This window comes from Meles meles, chromosome 12 (genome assembly GCF_922984935.1).
Source record: "Meles meles chromosome 12, mMelMel3.1 paternal haplotype, whole genome shotgun sequence".
In the NCBI taxonomy this organism is placed as follows: domain Eukaryota; kingdom Metazoa; phylum Chordata; class Mammalia; order Carnivora; family Mustelidae; genus Meles; species Meles meles.
Genome location: NC_060077.1, coordinates 59,841,690 through 59,856,189, shown reverse-complemented (window position 1 = coordinate 59,856,189; position 14,500 = coordinate 59,841,690). Strand labels below are relative to the sequence as shown.

The 14,500-nt window shown below is 44.9% G+C and overlaps 1 protein-coding gene across 6 annotated transcripts in view; it reads right to left on the bottom strand.

Annotated features, from left to right (window-relative positions):
• FHOD3 (formin homology 2 domain containing 3) overlaps positions 1 to 14,500 on the bottom strand; it is a 459,983-nt gene that overhangs the window by 122,256 nt on the left and 323,227 nt on the right. Inside the window, exons 11-12 of one of the 6 annotated variants that reach the window (XM_046025395.1) lie at positions 14,128 to 14,136; positions 74 to 160 (exon numbers count right to left, since the gene is read on the bottom strand). The exons of the other annotated variants lie outside the window; for them this stretch is intronic. Coding sequence (XP_045881351.1) covers positions 74 to 160; positions 14,128 to 14,136 — 96 coding nt within the window. The remainder of the gene's footprint in view (positions 1 to 73; positions 161 to 14,127; positions 14,137 to 14,500) is intronic. 6 annotated transcript variants of the gene reach the window in all.

The following is a 14,500-nucleotide window of genomic DNA, read 5'->3' as shown; positions in this document are numbered from 1 at the left end:
GTGACTGCAAACTCTCTACCAGGATGGGACCTCAGGCTGTTAGTGGGAGCCTGGGAGGGTCCAGGCTGGGTACCTGTCCTTGCCCTGACAGGGGGCGTCATCCTCTCTCTCCTCCTCTGAATTGGGCTCCGTGACTGGCTCCTCTTCCTCCTCCTCTTCCCTGAGACAAGGGCAGGAACAGAGAAACGCAGAGACACGAGATGGAAAAGCGAGATAAGTGTTACAAACAGGAAGACAGAGCAAAAACCTAAACAAAACACTGCAGCTGGCCGAAAGGAAAGGAATGCACTCAGTCTGTCGGGAGAGAGGAGACAGTTCAGAGATGAGGAAATCTGAATGTGGGTAGAGATCCAATAAGCCAGCACGGGCCAAGCTTCTCTGTCCGGTTGGCTGGAGGCCCCCGGCCCTGCAGCCCTCCCCCACCACGCGGTTCGGGGCAGCTTCTGGCCTCAGGCAGGCCCCTCCTCCGCACAGAATCGAGTGGTAAGTGTTCTTGGCCACGTCCCAGCTCCTGCAGAAAGCCAGAGTCCTCACTTCACCGCACCCCTCTGGACTAGAAACCATGGAGGGTCAGGCCGATCTGGCACTTACCTCCACGGGGGACACGGTTTTTACCTTCTACTCCCTGGCCCCCAGGGCACGAGGTGCAGGAGCTGATCCACTACTACCTCAAGGGTGGGCACATGGTTCTGATGGGGTCAGTGATGTCACCCCTGAGATTTCTCCTGGTGCCTCCCGGGACAAATAACCGAACAGGCCCCCGAAGTGTGTAGCTGCGAGTGGTGGACAGCTGCCTGTCACCAAAGCCGATCCAAGGACAGCAGAGGCGGGGGGTCGGGGGTTGCAGGTAGCCCACCCCGCGACAATTTTAACACTCGGACCCAGTACTTTTGAAGCTCTACCCTCGCCATTTACTAACGGAAGATAATAAATTCTCACTTGCGCTTAAGACAGTTTAATTTGGGTTTTGTCCTTGAAGCTACATGAGTACAGACTTTGATAACCGAATCATTACGACCTCCTCTGGGCTCTGAGCCTGGTCCACACCGACTCATGTCACTCTCCACAGGGAACCTCTACCTCAGGCGCTGCGGATTTCTCCATCCCTTGCATTCTTAACTCCAGTAATGTTCACCTTTTCTCACATCGGCCTTCACGCTCCGGACCTCACCATGATACAGAACCAGCCCACCTTGGAAAACTTACATCCAAACTTCCTACTGCACCCTGACCCCAAACTCTCACTCACCCCCATCTCTCATTCCCCTCCCCCCCTCCAGGGTCCCACTGCCATCTCCTTGTGTCCCTCCTCCACCTTCTCAACGTGGCCAGCACCTTCATGCCTTCAGTCCTCACGAATCCACCATTCCCCACCCAGGCAACATTTTGCCAAGATCTTTAACTCTTTTGCCCTCACTGTCCTTCCCCCGTGTTTTCTCTTCTTACTGAAGTATAAAGTACATTCAATATAGTAAACAAATCACTGACGTTTCACAAAATAAACACATCCCCATAACCAGGACTCCCTTAATGCTCCCTTCCAATGCTTCCCTTCCCTACCTCACTCCAAACAGCAGAGATTAGCCTGGCGGGTATTCCTTCTGGGTAGAAGGACTCATGTCCAGCTTCTTTTGTTCAACATAACATTTGTGGGATTCATCTATGGTGTTATGTGACACTGAAGATCGTTCATGCTCGTTGTTATATAATACTCCCTTGTATGAATAGACCACAATTTAGTTATCACCCATTCTACTGTTGATGATAACTGGGCACTTTTCGGTTTGAGGTTATTTTGAATAGGGCTATACGAGCATAGTAGTATATGTCTTTCATTGATTATATGTTTATATTACTAGGCAGTATGTATACAGGAATGGCATTTCCACATCATTTATGCTTGGGTTCATCTTTGTTAGAACCTGTTAAACAGTTTTTTAAAATGTACATCCCCATTAGTAGTATATATGCATCCTGGCTGTCTCATATCCTGGCCAAGATTTGGCGATTTTTGTCTATTTCGTTTTAGTCATCTAATCTGTGTGTAGTGACAGGTAATAAGCTTAAGAGGATACCACTAAGACCTTGGTGTAGGCAAAAAAAATTGAAAACAGGACACAAAGGGCACTGAGTATCAAAAAAAAAAAAAAGAGAGATAAATAAGACTTCTTCAAGATTAAGAACTCGGGGGCCCCCTGGGTGGTTCAGTCAGTTAAGCATCTGCCTTGGGCTCCGGTCATGACCCCAGGGTCCTGGGATCAAGCCCCACATCGGGCTCCCTGCTCGTGGGGAAACCTGCTTCTCCCTCTCTCCCTCTCCCACTGCTTGTACTCCCTCTCTTGCTGTGTCTCTCTCTGTCAAATAAATAAAATTAAAAAAAAAGATTAAGAACTTAATGTGTTGCAAGAATCTTTTCCCTCTCTGGGTTGCCTTTGGATACACTTCATGGTGTTTTTTAATAAATGAAGGTTCTTTTCATTTCTACTGGAATTTTCAATCAGCCTGTCAGTTTCCATAAAAACTCTGCTGGGCTACTGCTTGGGATTATATTAAATTTATATACAAATTTGCAGAACTGACATCTATATATTGAGTCTTTCAAACCATGGTCTGGTATAGTCTTTATTTAGATCTAATTTTATTGCAACCATCTTTAATCTCTTTTAATAGTGTGGTAATTTTTCAGTAGAAACCTTACATACCTTTTGTTAAATGTATTTCTAGGTATAAATTTTTATCATTTATCAATTTCTACACCTGATCTTAGCCAAAAGGCCAAGAAGCGATATCATTTATCAATTTCTAAACTTCATTTTTCTATTTGTTGATAGGATTTTTTTAAAAACAATTTACCTTGTATCTAGCAACTTTTCCATATTTATTGACTGTAATACATCTTATGTAGATTCTTTTAGACTTCCTATGTAGACAATCATATCATCTGTAAGTAATGATGGTTGTGTTTATTGCTTTCAGATTCTCATGTCTTTCTTGCCTAATTACCCTGGCTATGAACTCCAATGAGATTAAATGGAAGTGATGAATTTAAATATTCCTTTATTTTTCCAAATATCATAAGAATGTATGAGGTTTACCATAGTTTTGTGTGGACATTTTTTATAAGATGAAAGTTTCCTTATTTTCCAAGAATTTTTATCATAAATGAATATTAAATTCTGTCAAATGTGTTTTTTCCATTTAAAAAGATAATCCTATGATTTTTCCTTTTTTCTATTAATGGTGAATTACAGAGACTACTTTTTTAAAATATTAAACCAAACTTGTATGCCAGGAAAAAAAAAGCCTACTTTGTCATATTATTCTTTTTATATATAGCTGGGTTCTATTTGTTAATATTTTATCATGAAATTTTCACATACATCTGCAAAAATTGATCTGTAAATTCTCTTTCTTATAATGTATGTGTCAGGTTTTGGAGTCAGAGTCATGCAAGCCTCATAAAGAATTACTTAGCAGAGCGAGGGTTACAACTGTAGAACGAAGGAAGAAGGGATAGGATCTGAAAAAGTTGAAAGAGAAAAGCATTGGCAAAACCCAATGATGCCACGCCCCAGACCTGGAAGGAAGGTGCCTGTGTCACAAACAAGGAGGCCAGTGGATCACTGAGGGCCACGTTCCTCCTGACGTCACCCGACGTAAACCCACACACCTCGTCTGTCCTTCTGGGCCCAGTACAGCTTTCACTCACACATCACCCCTTATCAGCCTTACTCTTTTTTTGCTCCCGCCTGCTCCAGCAGCAGCCCGTATAGAAACTGTTCCCTCGGCCTGCAGCCTGATGCCACCACCTTCACTCGGCTGAGTGGGAATTTGCGGATGCCATTTCTTCTAGTCTACGGAGAACGCCCTGTACCCTGACAATAAATGGTTGTCTTTCTTTAAAACACTGAATCCCTCCCTCCAAAGTGCTTTGATTTTGCTTGCTCCCCCAGGAGGTAAATGCACCAGAAGCAAAGTCTGCTAGAGTTGGAGATGCTCAGAACCTAGCTGCCTGGGTTGTACCGCAGTTCCACCACTAACTGCTGTGTGCCTTTGGGCCCCGTGGTCCTCACCCTGCATGGGGTAGCAACATGCTACATCTTGTGGGAGGGTTGCATTCCTATGTAAAAGCACTGGGGAAAGGCTTGGCATAGGGCAAACAAATCAGTTTGTTTTAGCTCTCAGCATCATCGACAACATCACCACTGCCTTTTGGGCCCTCTCAGGACATCCCTAATATTTCGCACGGAGGGGCTCTCAGAACTCTGCTTGATGCCCCCAAAAAGAGAACACAGTACTCTGTAAAGCATTCTATACCCTTGACAGACAGCAACACGCTTCCACCTCTAACTTCGGTTTTGTCCACTCTTTCCGATCCCCCTCTCCTCTGTGTAGTTGCCCCACAGACGTCTGGAGAACACTATCCTGACCTACATCCCAAACTCTATCCTCTTTGGGACCAATCTGCTGATCCTGCACCAAACTGTCACATGACTTGTGTCTCATAGCTTTACTCTCATGAGAGGTGGGACAGGACCGATGGCAGGCAGCACAATGACCTAGTTGGAGGGCCCACTTCCAGGGTACCCTATAGTCAAGGTACTGGCCTTGCCCTATAATCCAAATAGTGGAGAAAGAAGTACTGTCTTTTGGTGCATAAGATTTTTGATGCTTGATGTTAGTTTCGGCCCATCATGAATTAGTCAAAGAGAATCTTTTACGTTGATAATATTTAGGATGAAGAATTAGTTCAGACAATTTTGATTTTCCCCTAGCTGAATTTTCTCTTAAAGTAGAACTTGTTTTTGTTTACATTCATGCAGAAAGAATTCTGGGTCTCTGGTCTTTGGCTTTCAAATATCAAGAGGGTTATTTATTTATTTATTTATTTATTTTTGATGTTAAAAGAGTTACTCCACTGCAGAGGTCTACTCTGAGCCCAACAGGCCCTTCCCTTTTTATACCACAGGCAATCTCAGACTGGAGGCCACCCTCTCCACATTAGAAAAGAGACCCATGGTCTGACCAAGTCTGCAGGGCGTAGTTTCCTTCAAAGCCAACTTTACTTCCCCAATTTGGATCTCCAGCCTGATGTCACATTTCTTAGGCTTCAAAAGACAAAAAGGAAAATGAATGTTTCTGAATGTTTGAAAAGTACAAAAAACATTCAAAATATATTCTAAGACCAAAATACTATGGATGAGGAAAGGTCAAGCAATGAATTCAAAGAAAGCATTTCAGTACATCTAATAGACATAACTCATATCAAAATATACAAAGACATATTTTAAAAATAAAAACACAACTATAAACTTGGGCAAAATACATGATCGTGGCCAATAAACATCTAGGGAGAGATATTTTAACCTCTCGATCAGGAAATATAAATCAAGACCACAATGAGATACCATCTTATCTCTGCTTGGAAAAATTAAGAAGTCTGGTGACAGCAAGAGCAGAAGGGAATGGAGATTAGCTGACCCATGTGTTGCTGACAGGAGTGTGAACCGCTATGATCACTTGGGCAAAGTAACTGGGCCTATCATGGGAAGTCAAACACCCACATGACCCAGCAACGCCATTGCTGATGGCACCTCTGTACCCCAGAGCATTGGTTCTGAACTGGGGTGATTCAGTCCCCCCCAGAGACATTTGTCAATGGAGATACTTTGAGTTGTCACAGTTGTGTAAGGGGTGCTGTCGTCACCTAGCAGGTGGAGGTCAAGGATGCCAGTAAACATCCTGCAACGTGCAGGACAACAAAGAAGAATTCAGTCCAAAATGTCAGTGGTGCCAAGGTTGAGAAACCCTCCCTAGAGATACCAAAACACTCATGTGCCAAGATAGGAGTCTAAAAATATTCTCAGCAGCACTGCTGGTAATTGCCAAGGAATGGAAACAACCCAAACACTCATCAAACGCTCACCAACAAGAAAAATGATAAACAGATCAAGGTAGAGTCCAAGCGGTGAAAAATAGATGGTGGTCAGCTTCACGTGACGATACGGATGAACGTTAGATACACAATGTGGAGGAAGGACGTGTAAGAAGGACCATACCCTAGGATACACTTTCTAAAAGCTCAAAACCACAAAACTACATAATGGGTTTAGTTAGACAAATGTGTTTGATAACATCATAAAAAAACAAACCCGTAAGGACAATGATAAATCATATTTGAGAGGGTTGGTTATCCTGGCACAGAGATGAGAAACATGGAAGCACATGGATAAGTGTAAGTTAGGGGAAAGGCTTTGTGTTGTTTTTTGTTGTTGTTTTGTTTTGTTTTGTTTTTTAGCAAGACCATAGTCTCATTGATTTTTTTATACCAATAGGTAAATTTTATATAAAAACAAATGAGGAGGGGGCACACATGGACCCACAATGATGATACACATAAACCAAGGATTATGATTGATCCAACACTGTTCCCCTGGGATTTTTACAACAGGTTTTTCTCGGAGCCATTTTAGGGTCACAGCAGATGATACTGAGATTTCCCATAAGCAACGACCATTATTTTCCAAAGCAAAAAGTTCTAACTATGGGACAAGAGTGCTCTCTCCCTTCAGCCAACAATTATTTATTGAACATTTATTTTATGCAAGACTCTGGTTCCTGCCTTTGGAGTTTATAGGCCTGTGGGGGAGCAGGACATTATATGACTAATTGTGTCAGGAAGTATTCAGCTGGGGAGTGGAGGACTGACTGGTCTGGAAAGCAAGACTTCCACACAGTTGTGCTACTGGAGAACTCAGAAGGCTGAGGAGGAACTGACCAGAGAAGATGGGCGTTTGCACATGACATTGCCCTACTCAAACCTTAGGATTCAATCCAATTTGCCCAGCTAATACTTTAAGTCCCTCTACCATCTCTCCGACTTCACCTTTCACTCTCCCTTCCTAAATCTCCCTCTCCCGGTCTTAATCAGTCTATTGATTAAGTCTATTGATTCAATCAGTCTAGTGATATCCGCCCAAAGCCTGGCTTATTCTGCAGGTCTCTCCACAAAAGACCTTTCCCTGCCTCAAGTGACTCCTCCAGCTGTCTCTCCAGCAGACCCAGTCCCCAAGGATACCCAGTAAATAGCTGCTGACTGGTAAAGTCCGTCAGCATGGCACCTTTGGCACCTCGCACGATGCTCAGCGCAGAGGCACCTGCTAAGGGTGGTCAAAGAAGAAGCCTAGCAAGAACTGAGACAGGGCCTTAGAGACCTCCCCATGTTGAGATAAGAAAGATGAGGTCCAGAGAGGGCAGGATCACACAGTCTGCCAGACAGAACCCTGCTCTCCTGATAGCCAGGCCAGTGTCCTTTCTACCACCAGCCTACCCCATGAAACCAAAATCTAAACTGGTTGTATCACTGTCATCACTGCACCGTCCTTCTACGCAACCGTCTCCCACACTGTGCCTCTCAATCCTCCCCCCGCACAGCACAGACAGTATGATACACAACACACTGGAAGAATGGATGAAGCTGCTCACGGCCCCAGTTACCCAGACCTGCTGGGGTACCTTGAGGAACTCAACGTCTTGACTTAAGTATGACACTTGACATTGGTATGACATTTGTGGCAATTAATAGGAAAGCTCTGTCTTAAGGTTTAGATAAAATGCATACATTTTACATGCTCCATTGAATTCTGCAAAATGTGCATGACTTATCAAAATTAGATGAAAAAATATTTCATGGAAATGTTTTGCTAAATTTACGACAGAGAAAGCATCCCCTTGGCTCCGTTTGCATCAGTGTTAACGAATACTTAAACCCCTTCGGATTTGGCTTCGCAGTGACTCACACTTTCTGTTAACTTCAAGACTGTTTCTAGGTTGCCAAGGGCCAAGTTGAGATGTGAAAACTTCCAATTAGTGATCTTAATCAGTTAAGACCTATATCTGACCAAATGAAGCAGCGATTTCATTCAAAAATAGTTTTATTGTCCACCAAATTTTTTTTAAAAGTTCCCTTAAAAGATTTTTGCCAGCCAAGAGAATGAAAAGACATTTAACCGAGCCCAGCTGTTGCTCTGATGTTTCCATGGTGAGAACCCAAAGTTAGACAGGAAAGTATTTATTGTCCCTGTAGCATGCAAAGTTTAGAAGGAGTATAAGGCATGGGTCACGGATACCGAATATATCTAAGAGCTGGACTACTGGCCAGAATCTTAATGCATAAGCCATGATTTTGTTACTCTGTTTTAGAAGAAAATACTATTGGGTCCAACACATTCTTTCTGCTGAAAACACGGAGTAGTTTAATATAACAGAATTTGAATCTACAGAGTATAAACAGCAATAGGAAAAGATACATTAGCTAGGTTGCAGCTAATTCAGGTGTAAAGGTAATTCAGGTGCCAAGCAAATCAATTTAATATTAACTGTAGACAGTAGTGAGGCATCTCACTACTTTGTGTGCACTTTGATTTTATGTTTAAAAAAACCTTTATTCTAAGCCACAGATACTAGTAAATTGTGTTAAGTGTCCCTTAGAGATCTAGGTGAGAAGTGAAACTAGGATAAAGAGAGACTGGAATTCTCTATGAACTTTTAGAAATGGACGGGATGCCAAGCCTCAGGCTGAGGTTTCAAGATAGTGGCCTCCAGAGGTGAAAACAGCCCTGCCCTGGGTCTGGCTTGGCTTCCTACTTATCTACTCATATAATAAAGTGAAACAAGAGGATGGGAGCTTCCAGCTCTGGTGCTCTGTGACAGCTTAAGACACAAAATTGTGTGGGCGTTAGACAAGTTCTCCCATTTCCAGAATTTGCAACTACTAGTCCAATCCATGTTTACTGGTCAAGCTTAATTTTAAACGTTCATTTAATGGCCCCTCCTAGACACATTCTGTTTTTGACAGATGGGAAGAGAAGTACACTAAAGAGTGAAAAACTTGTAGTTATAAAGCAGAGAAACAGGTTCTGGGTGTCTTTAAGAGCCAGCTACCAAATGCAACCACCATGAGGAACCCAGCGTGTTTCAGAGTATGTGTGCAGCAGTACCTTTCTAACTCATGACTCAGTTTGCTTCTAGAATTCTAATTGCCCTTTCACATGCTTTAGACTTGAACCCACCAGAGTCAACTCTTAATATGGTAATAAAGTACAGATAATTGACAGCTGGAGATAAACCTCAAATCTTATATTTCATCCAGGCTTTTTCTCAACAACCTCATTTTCTATTTTCTACCCCCTCAAGTCATGCCTCCAAATTACCAATAGTAACCACACGGACTTGTGTGGGTAGCATTGGCTTTCTACTTTGTTGGCCATCTGCTGGTGAAAATGCCAATGAAGAATGAATTGTATTAAAAGGAGATAATAGGAAGAGAAAAAAGAGCAGCAAGGGGCCAGAATTATCTACAAGGTCTATCACCAAAGGAACTGCACACAGGCCGCCAGTCCACATGCTGCCCTGCAAAGTCACACAGTCCCCATTGTGTCCCAGTGTGGGGCTCAGCCTGGTCCAAGAGGGTGGTCCTGGGAGATCTAGCAGTGAGGCCTACTGATTCTTTCTCCAGTGTGGGCCTCAAATTCTCCATGGCCTATTGCAACCTCCAGCCTAGTGATCCTCACCCATGAGATACAGGATTTTAAAATGTTAATGCTCAGGTCCTACCTTTAGAAAATATATTCCACCATTTTGAGGTGTAGACTAATCTCAGGTTATTTTCAGTGCTGCACAGGGTTGAGAACTAATGCCCAAGTCCAAGGTACCAATGTTTTTAGGTAGTTCTGCATCAAGAGCTATACCCCCGGCTTCCCAGTGTCCACTTCTCCTCACCTTCAATCTGATCCCCACCCGGAAGACAGGCATCTCCTCAGAGGTGCATGGCTAATCGTACACGTCAAATGACAGCCGGACTCCATGCTCTGGTTTCCAAGGTCCTGCAGGACATAACCTGCTTGCTGTGCAACCTCGTCTCGTCTCTTGGCACCTGTGTCCTCAGTGTACGCTTTACAACCCTATCTCTTGAGACCCCTCTTTGTTACCTGGGGACATCAAGCCCCTCCCCACCTTTGCCACGGAACATGGCATTCCCTCAGCCCAGGGAGTTCGTCTCGTCTTTCAGAATTCAGGCTAACTGTCTGAGGAGTCATCTTGGACCACTGCCATCCCACTATCCTTTTTTGGATCCCAGCGTCCTGGGATCGAGTCCCACTTCGGGCTCCTTGCTCAGCGGGGAGCCTGCTTCTCCCTCTGACTCTGCCTGCCACTCTGTCTGCCTGTGATCCCTCTCTCTCTCTCTCTGACAAAAAAATAAAAAAAAATGAATATGTAATTACAGGAATACATCCTTCCTTCAAAAAAGTTTAAGACTACAGATAAAAGTTAAGTTCCCTTTGATCAGAGATAACCACTGCTACAACACATCAGGTGGGTACATTTCCAGATTAAAAGAAAACTGAAGCCTATATCATCCTATAATCTTTTTACACAGCAACTGACACAGCAAGGATGTCAGTGCTTCTGGGATGCTCCATTTCTTATAACTGCCGGTTGCATTCCATAATACGCCTATTCCGTGTTTTCCTTCGCTAGCCACTCCCCAGCTCTCTGCTCTTATAGATGATAGTGTGATGAAACCCCTGCCCGTAGCTTTGTGCCCTTCTGCAAGTTTTCCTCAAGGGTGTATCCGTCTATCCCTGTTACCCTCCACCACACAGCCCTGTTTACTTCCTTCAAAAGCCCTCTTCCCACTACACACATTTATTTGCTGCGCTGTCTGTACGCACACTGTCTGAGGCTTCGTACGGGTCGTTTCCCCACTGTACCTCAGAACCAAGAATGTGGCAAATACAGGAATATAGGAGCTGCACAAATAACGAGGCATGAATAGGATTTTGCTTTCCTTCTGCCACAAACGCAAAGCAGTCAGCTTAACACCAAGGCTCACAAAATGTCGACATTGAGAAGTCCATCCAGGTGAAGTCACAGAAATGAGATGCTCAGGCCTGGGGAGCTCTCTTCCAGGGGTTTGCTCACTGACTGACAGACACGAGCAATCAGTGTGGACCCAACCCCAGCCATGTTTTTACAAACACAAGGTACCTCATCTTTGCTTCCCTCCCCCAATTCCATGATCAAAATTATTTACCTTTCTATTTCAAAGCCAACTTTACAAAGCTTGACACGGGTTTAAAAAAAAAAAAAAAAGAAGTTTTCCAGTATCTTCCCAAGGCCAGTAAGTCACTATTGGTTTCCGCCTGGAGGCCTGCTGCTGACACGGGTCACCACACCCTCTGTTCCCCTCATCCCCTGTCCCGTCCAACACCTTGACGAGACAGATGCCTGCATGCAGCAGGCTCTGACCAGCCCGCTTCCTCATGGCGACTCATCTCTAGCCATTTCTAATCTCATGTTTATAAAACCAGAACCACACAGTTGGGGGCGGGGCACCAAACCTCTCAGGAATGACATTATTTCTCTGGGGTGATGTGAATACCAAAGTTGAGTATTCCTAAAGTGTGGCGCAAGTGCCTGTGGATTCCTGAGCTCTCGTGTCTTGGGAAGTATGCTCTATCACAGTCATCAAACAGGATTTAGGCTGCAGATACTTGTCTCAGATGTGCCCGGGTGTCCTTGAATTCTCCAGAGCACTCTCCGAGGGCAAGGCTGTCTTCCTTCTTGGCTGGGCTCTGCCTCTGCTCCAAGAAAAGCAGGATCCATTGGGGTGGAGGTGGGTGCCCACGCAAATTCTAGTTATTTAATATACCCTCTGTGGGGCATTCTTACGCGAAGCACTTTACTTGGTTTACTCCTTGAATTCTCACACGAGCTACGGACGTAGTACTAGTATTACTCCACTCACTGAGGAGGAGCTGAGGCACAGAGTGGTTAAAGATTTTCCCTGGAGTCACACAGCTAAAAAGCAAGCTGGGATCTGAATCCAAGTAGTCCAGCTCTAGCACCCAAGCTCCTAACCACTGTGCTATGCTACCTCCGCTGTGATCATTTCTCTGCGGGGTTGGGGGGGGGGGGGCTAAGACTTTTCCATGTAAGGACTAGAAAAAGCCATTAGTCCTTCCTTCTTCCAGATTCTTTCCTGAACATCAATGTCTCTTCTCACTGCATTCACGTGCACAGTGAGTCTCCTGGCTCTTACCTTTCTCTCACCCCACCAAGGCCCCATCCTACCAGGAGACACAGTGCAGGGCACCATGAGATGTATTTGAACCACGGCTGTAGTCCATATTAATTCTGTTCAGTTTCTGAACCAAACACATAACCTCACTCAGAAATAAAGATTTTTTTTCAAAGTGAATCTGAGCTTCTGTGACCATGGTGAGTGTGGTGAGCACGTGCTGTGAGATACCAATGCCATCATCCCCAGTCTCTCTCTCCCTTTGGGCCTGTCCCCTCCAATTTCCAGAAGGCTCCTCTGCAAAATGCTTCAGCAGCTACACCTCTGGCCACTCTTTCTTTTTTCACCAGGTCAGAGTCGGCTTCTTCAACCTACATTTTCGGGGTTTTAGTTCCCTGTTCATTCAACCTTCATGAGTGAAGAGTTACCAGCAAGCTTCCTCTGCAGACCCTTGTCAAGCAAAGGTAATCACATTCCTCCTTGCATGACCGGATCCAAACAGCTCACTCAGTAATCATTAGAAAGCCTCTGCTCCATTTCCAAAGGCATCCTGGGAATCGCATGAGACAGAGAAAGAGAGAGAGAGGGGCTCACATCCTGAAGGACCACCCATGCCCTCACGTACACAAACTACCAAGGAAAATCAAACTTCTCCATAAAGGGCTTTGAACATCCACAACATGGAGGGGAAGGTGCACATTATAGGAAATGTGGGGTTTGCACAGGTCAAGGGAAAGCAGGTTGGATGCTGCAAGAAGATTTCCAGAGCAAGTCAAAGATTTAATGGGAAATAAGAACCTTTCCTTCTCTTTGAAATGTGCTCACTATGGCTCTCCCAGTAAAGGCTGTCTCTTCCTGAAACATCACACTAAGGCAGGCCACTCCGGCTTGAAAAATACTCACACTTGAAGACAATCAATTTCAAGGTTCATTGAGTTGGCAAGAAAGTGAGCTTCCCGGATCCAGCATTTCACAAGATGACAGCCCACACACTGGTTTCCACAGCTTTATCCAGTCACTGCTCCTCTCACTTGCTGTCTCCCCGGGTTACGGCATTTAAGCCTAGTCTTCAACCATCACATACATGTACCTGAGTTCCAGAAACATCTATATAGCTGGCTAGGGGAAGATGTACTTGTGATCCATGGACACTCACACTTAATGCCCGAAGCCCGCAAAGTGGCCTGAGAGCCATCCCATGGTGCTGGGCTAGTGGCTGCCTGGGCATCACCCAGATTCCTTTTTCTCACCATAAAATCCAGACACCGTCCCCCAGATAATGCCCTCCCTGTCTCCTCAGCGACTCCTACTCACCATGGCCACGGCCTGAGTCAGGCTCTCTCCCAGACTGTTGCCACCTGCCCTTCATTCTTCCAAACACAACCCTGATCACACCTCACTTAAAAATTCACCAGTAGCTTTGCTCAGTTTTAAGGATAAAATTTTGCCAATTTCTTCAGAACCCAGAAAGATTCCCAAATCCAATCCGGCAAAGCTCCAAATGTATACAAACGTCAGTTGAATCAGTACGTTGTGCACAGGAATGTAACACAGTAGCTCAATGATTCTTCACTTTAAAAAAAGCAACAGGGGCGCCTGGGTGGCTCAGTGGGTTAAGCCTCTGCCTTCGGCTCAGGTCATGATCTCAGGGTCATGGGATCGAGCCCCACATCAGGCTATCTGCTCGGCAGGGAGCCTGCTTCCCCCTCTCTCTCTGCCTCTCTGCCTACTTGTGGTCTCTGTCTGTCAAATAAAGAAATAAAAATCTTTAAAAAAAAAAAAAAATAACAAAGTTCAAACCCCCAAGAAATCTGCAATCTAGTCACAGTGAGATTTTGAGAAAACAGAGATCCTGCCCCAGAAATCAGAAGGAGTTTTACAAAGCCTCCTCTTTCTCAGGCCTCAGTATCTCTGCCTTTCCTAGGTTCTACCCATATCAAGCTCACTCCCCCTTGCCCCCCCCACCAGAACTCTCCCCTCCTGCCTGCCCCTTACCGTCAATACTCAGGAAACCAGAAAGAGCCTCTTAGGCACCAGACGGTAACTCTGAATCCCTGGCTGGCTTTCAGTCACACTTACCTCACAAGGTCACATCCCTTGTCGGCGAATCCCATTTAGAGCAAATCATTTGCCATGAGACGCATCTTCCCAGGTAGCCACTTGCCGCACACGGCACCAGCTGGGTTGTTAACCTGGCCGTTGTGTAATCCTCTAGCATGTTTATGCCAGGGCACAAAATCTTGTCTCCAGCTCGCATCCGTATTTATTTAACAAATACCTTCTTTAATAGAACAAAACCCAGGAAAGCTCCAGGGCACGGAGTGACGGTAGGTAGGAACAACAGTGAGCTAAGCACACGTTGGTGCTGCCTCTCTTAAATCACCCACCACCCTATTAAAGCAGCAGCATCATCCTGAG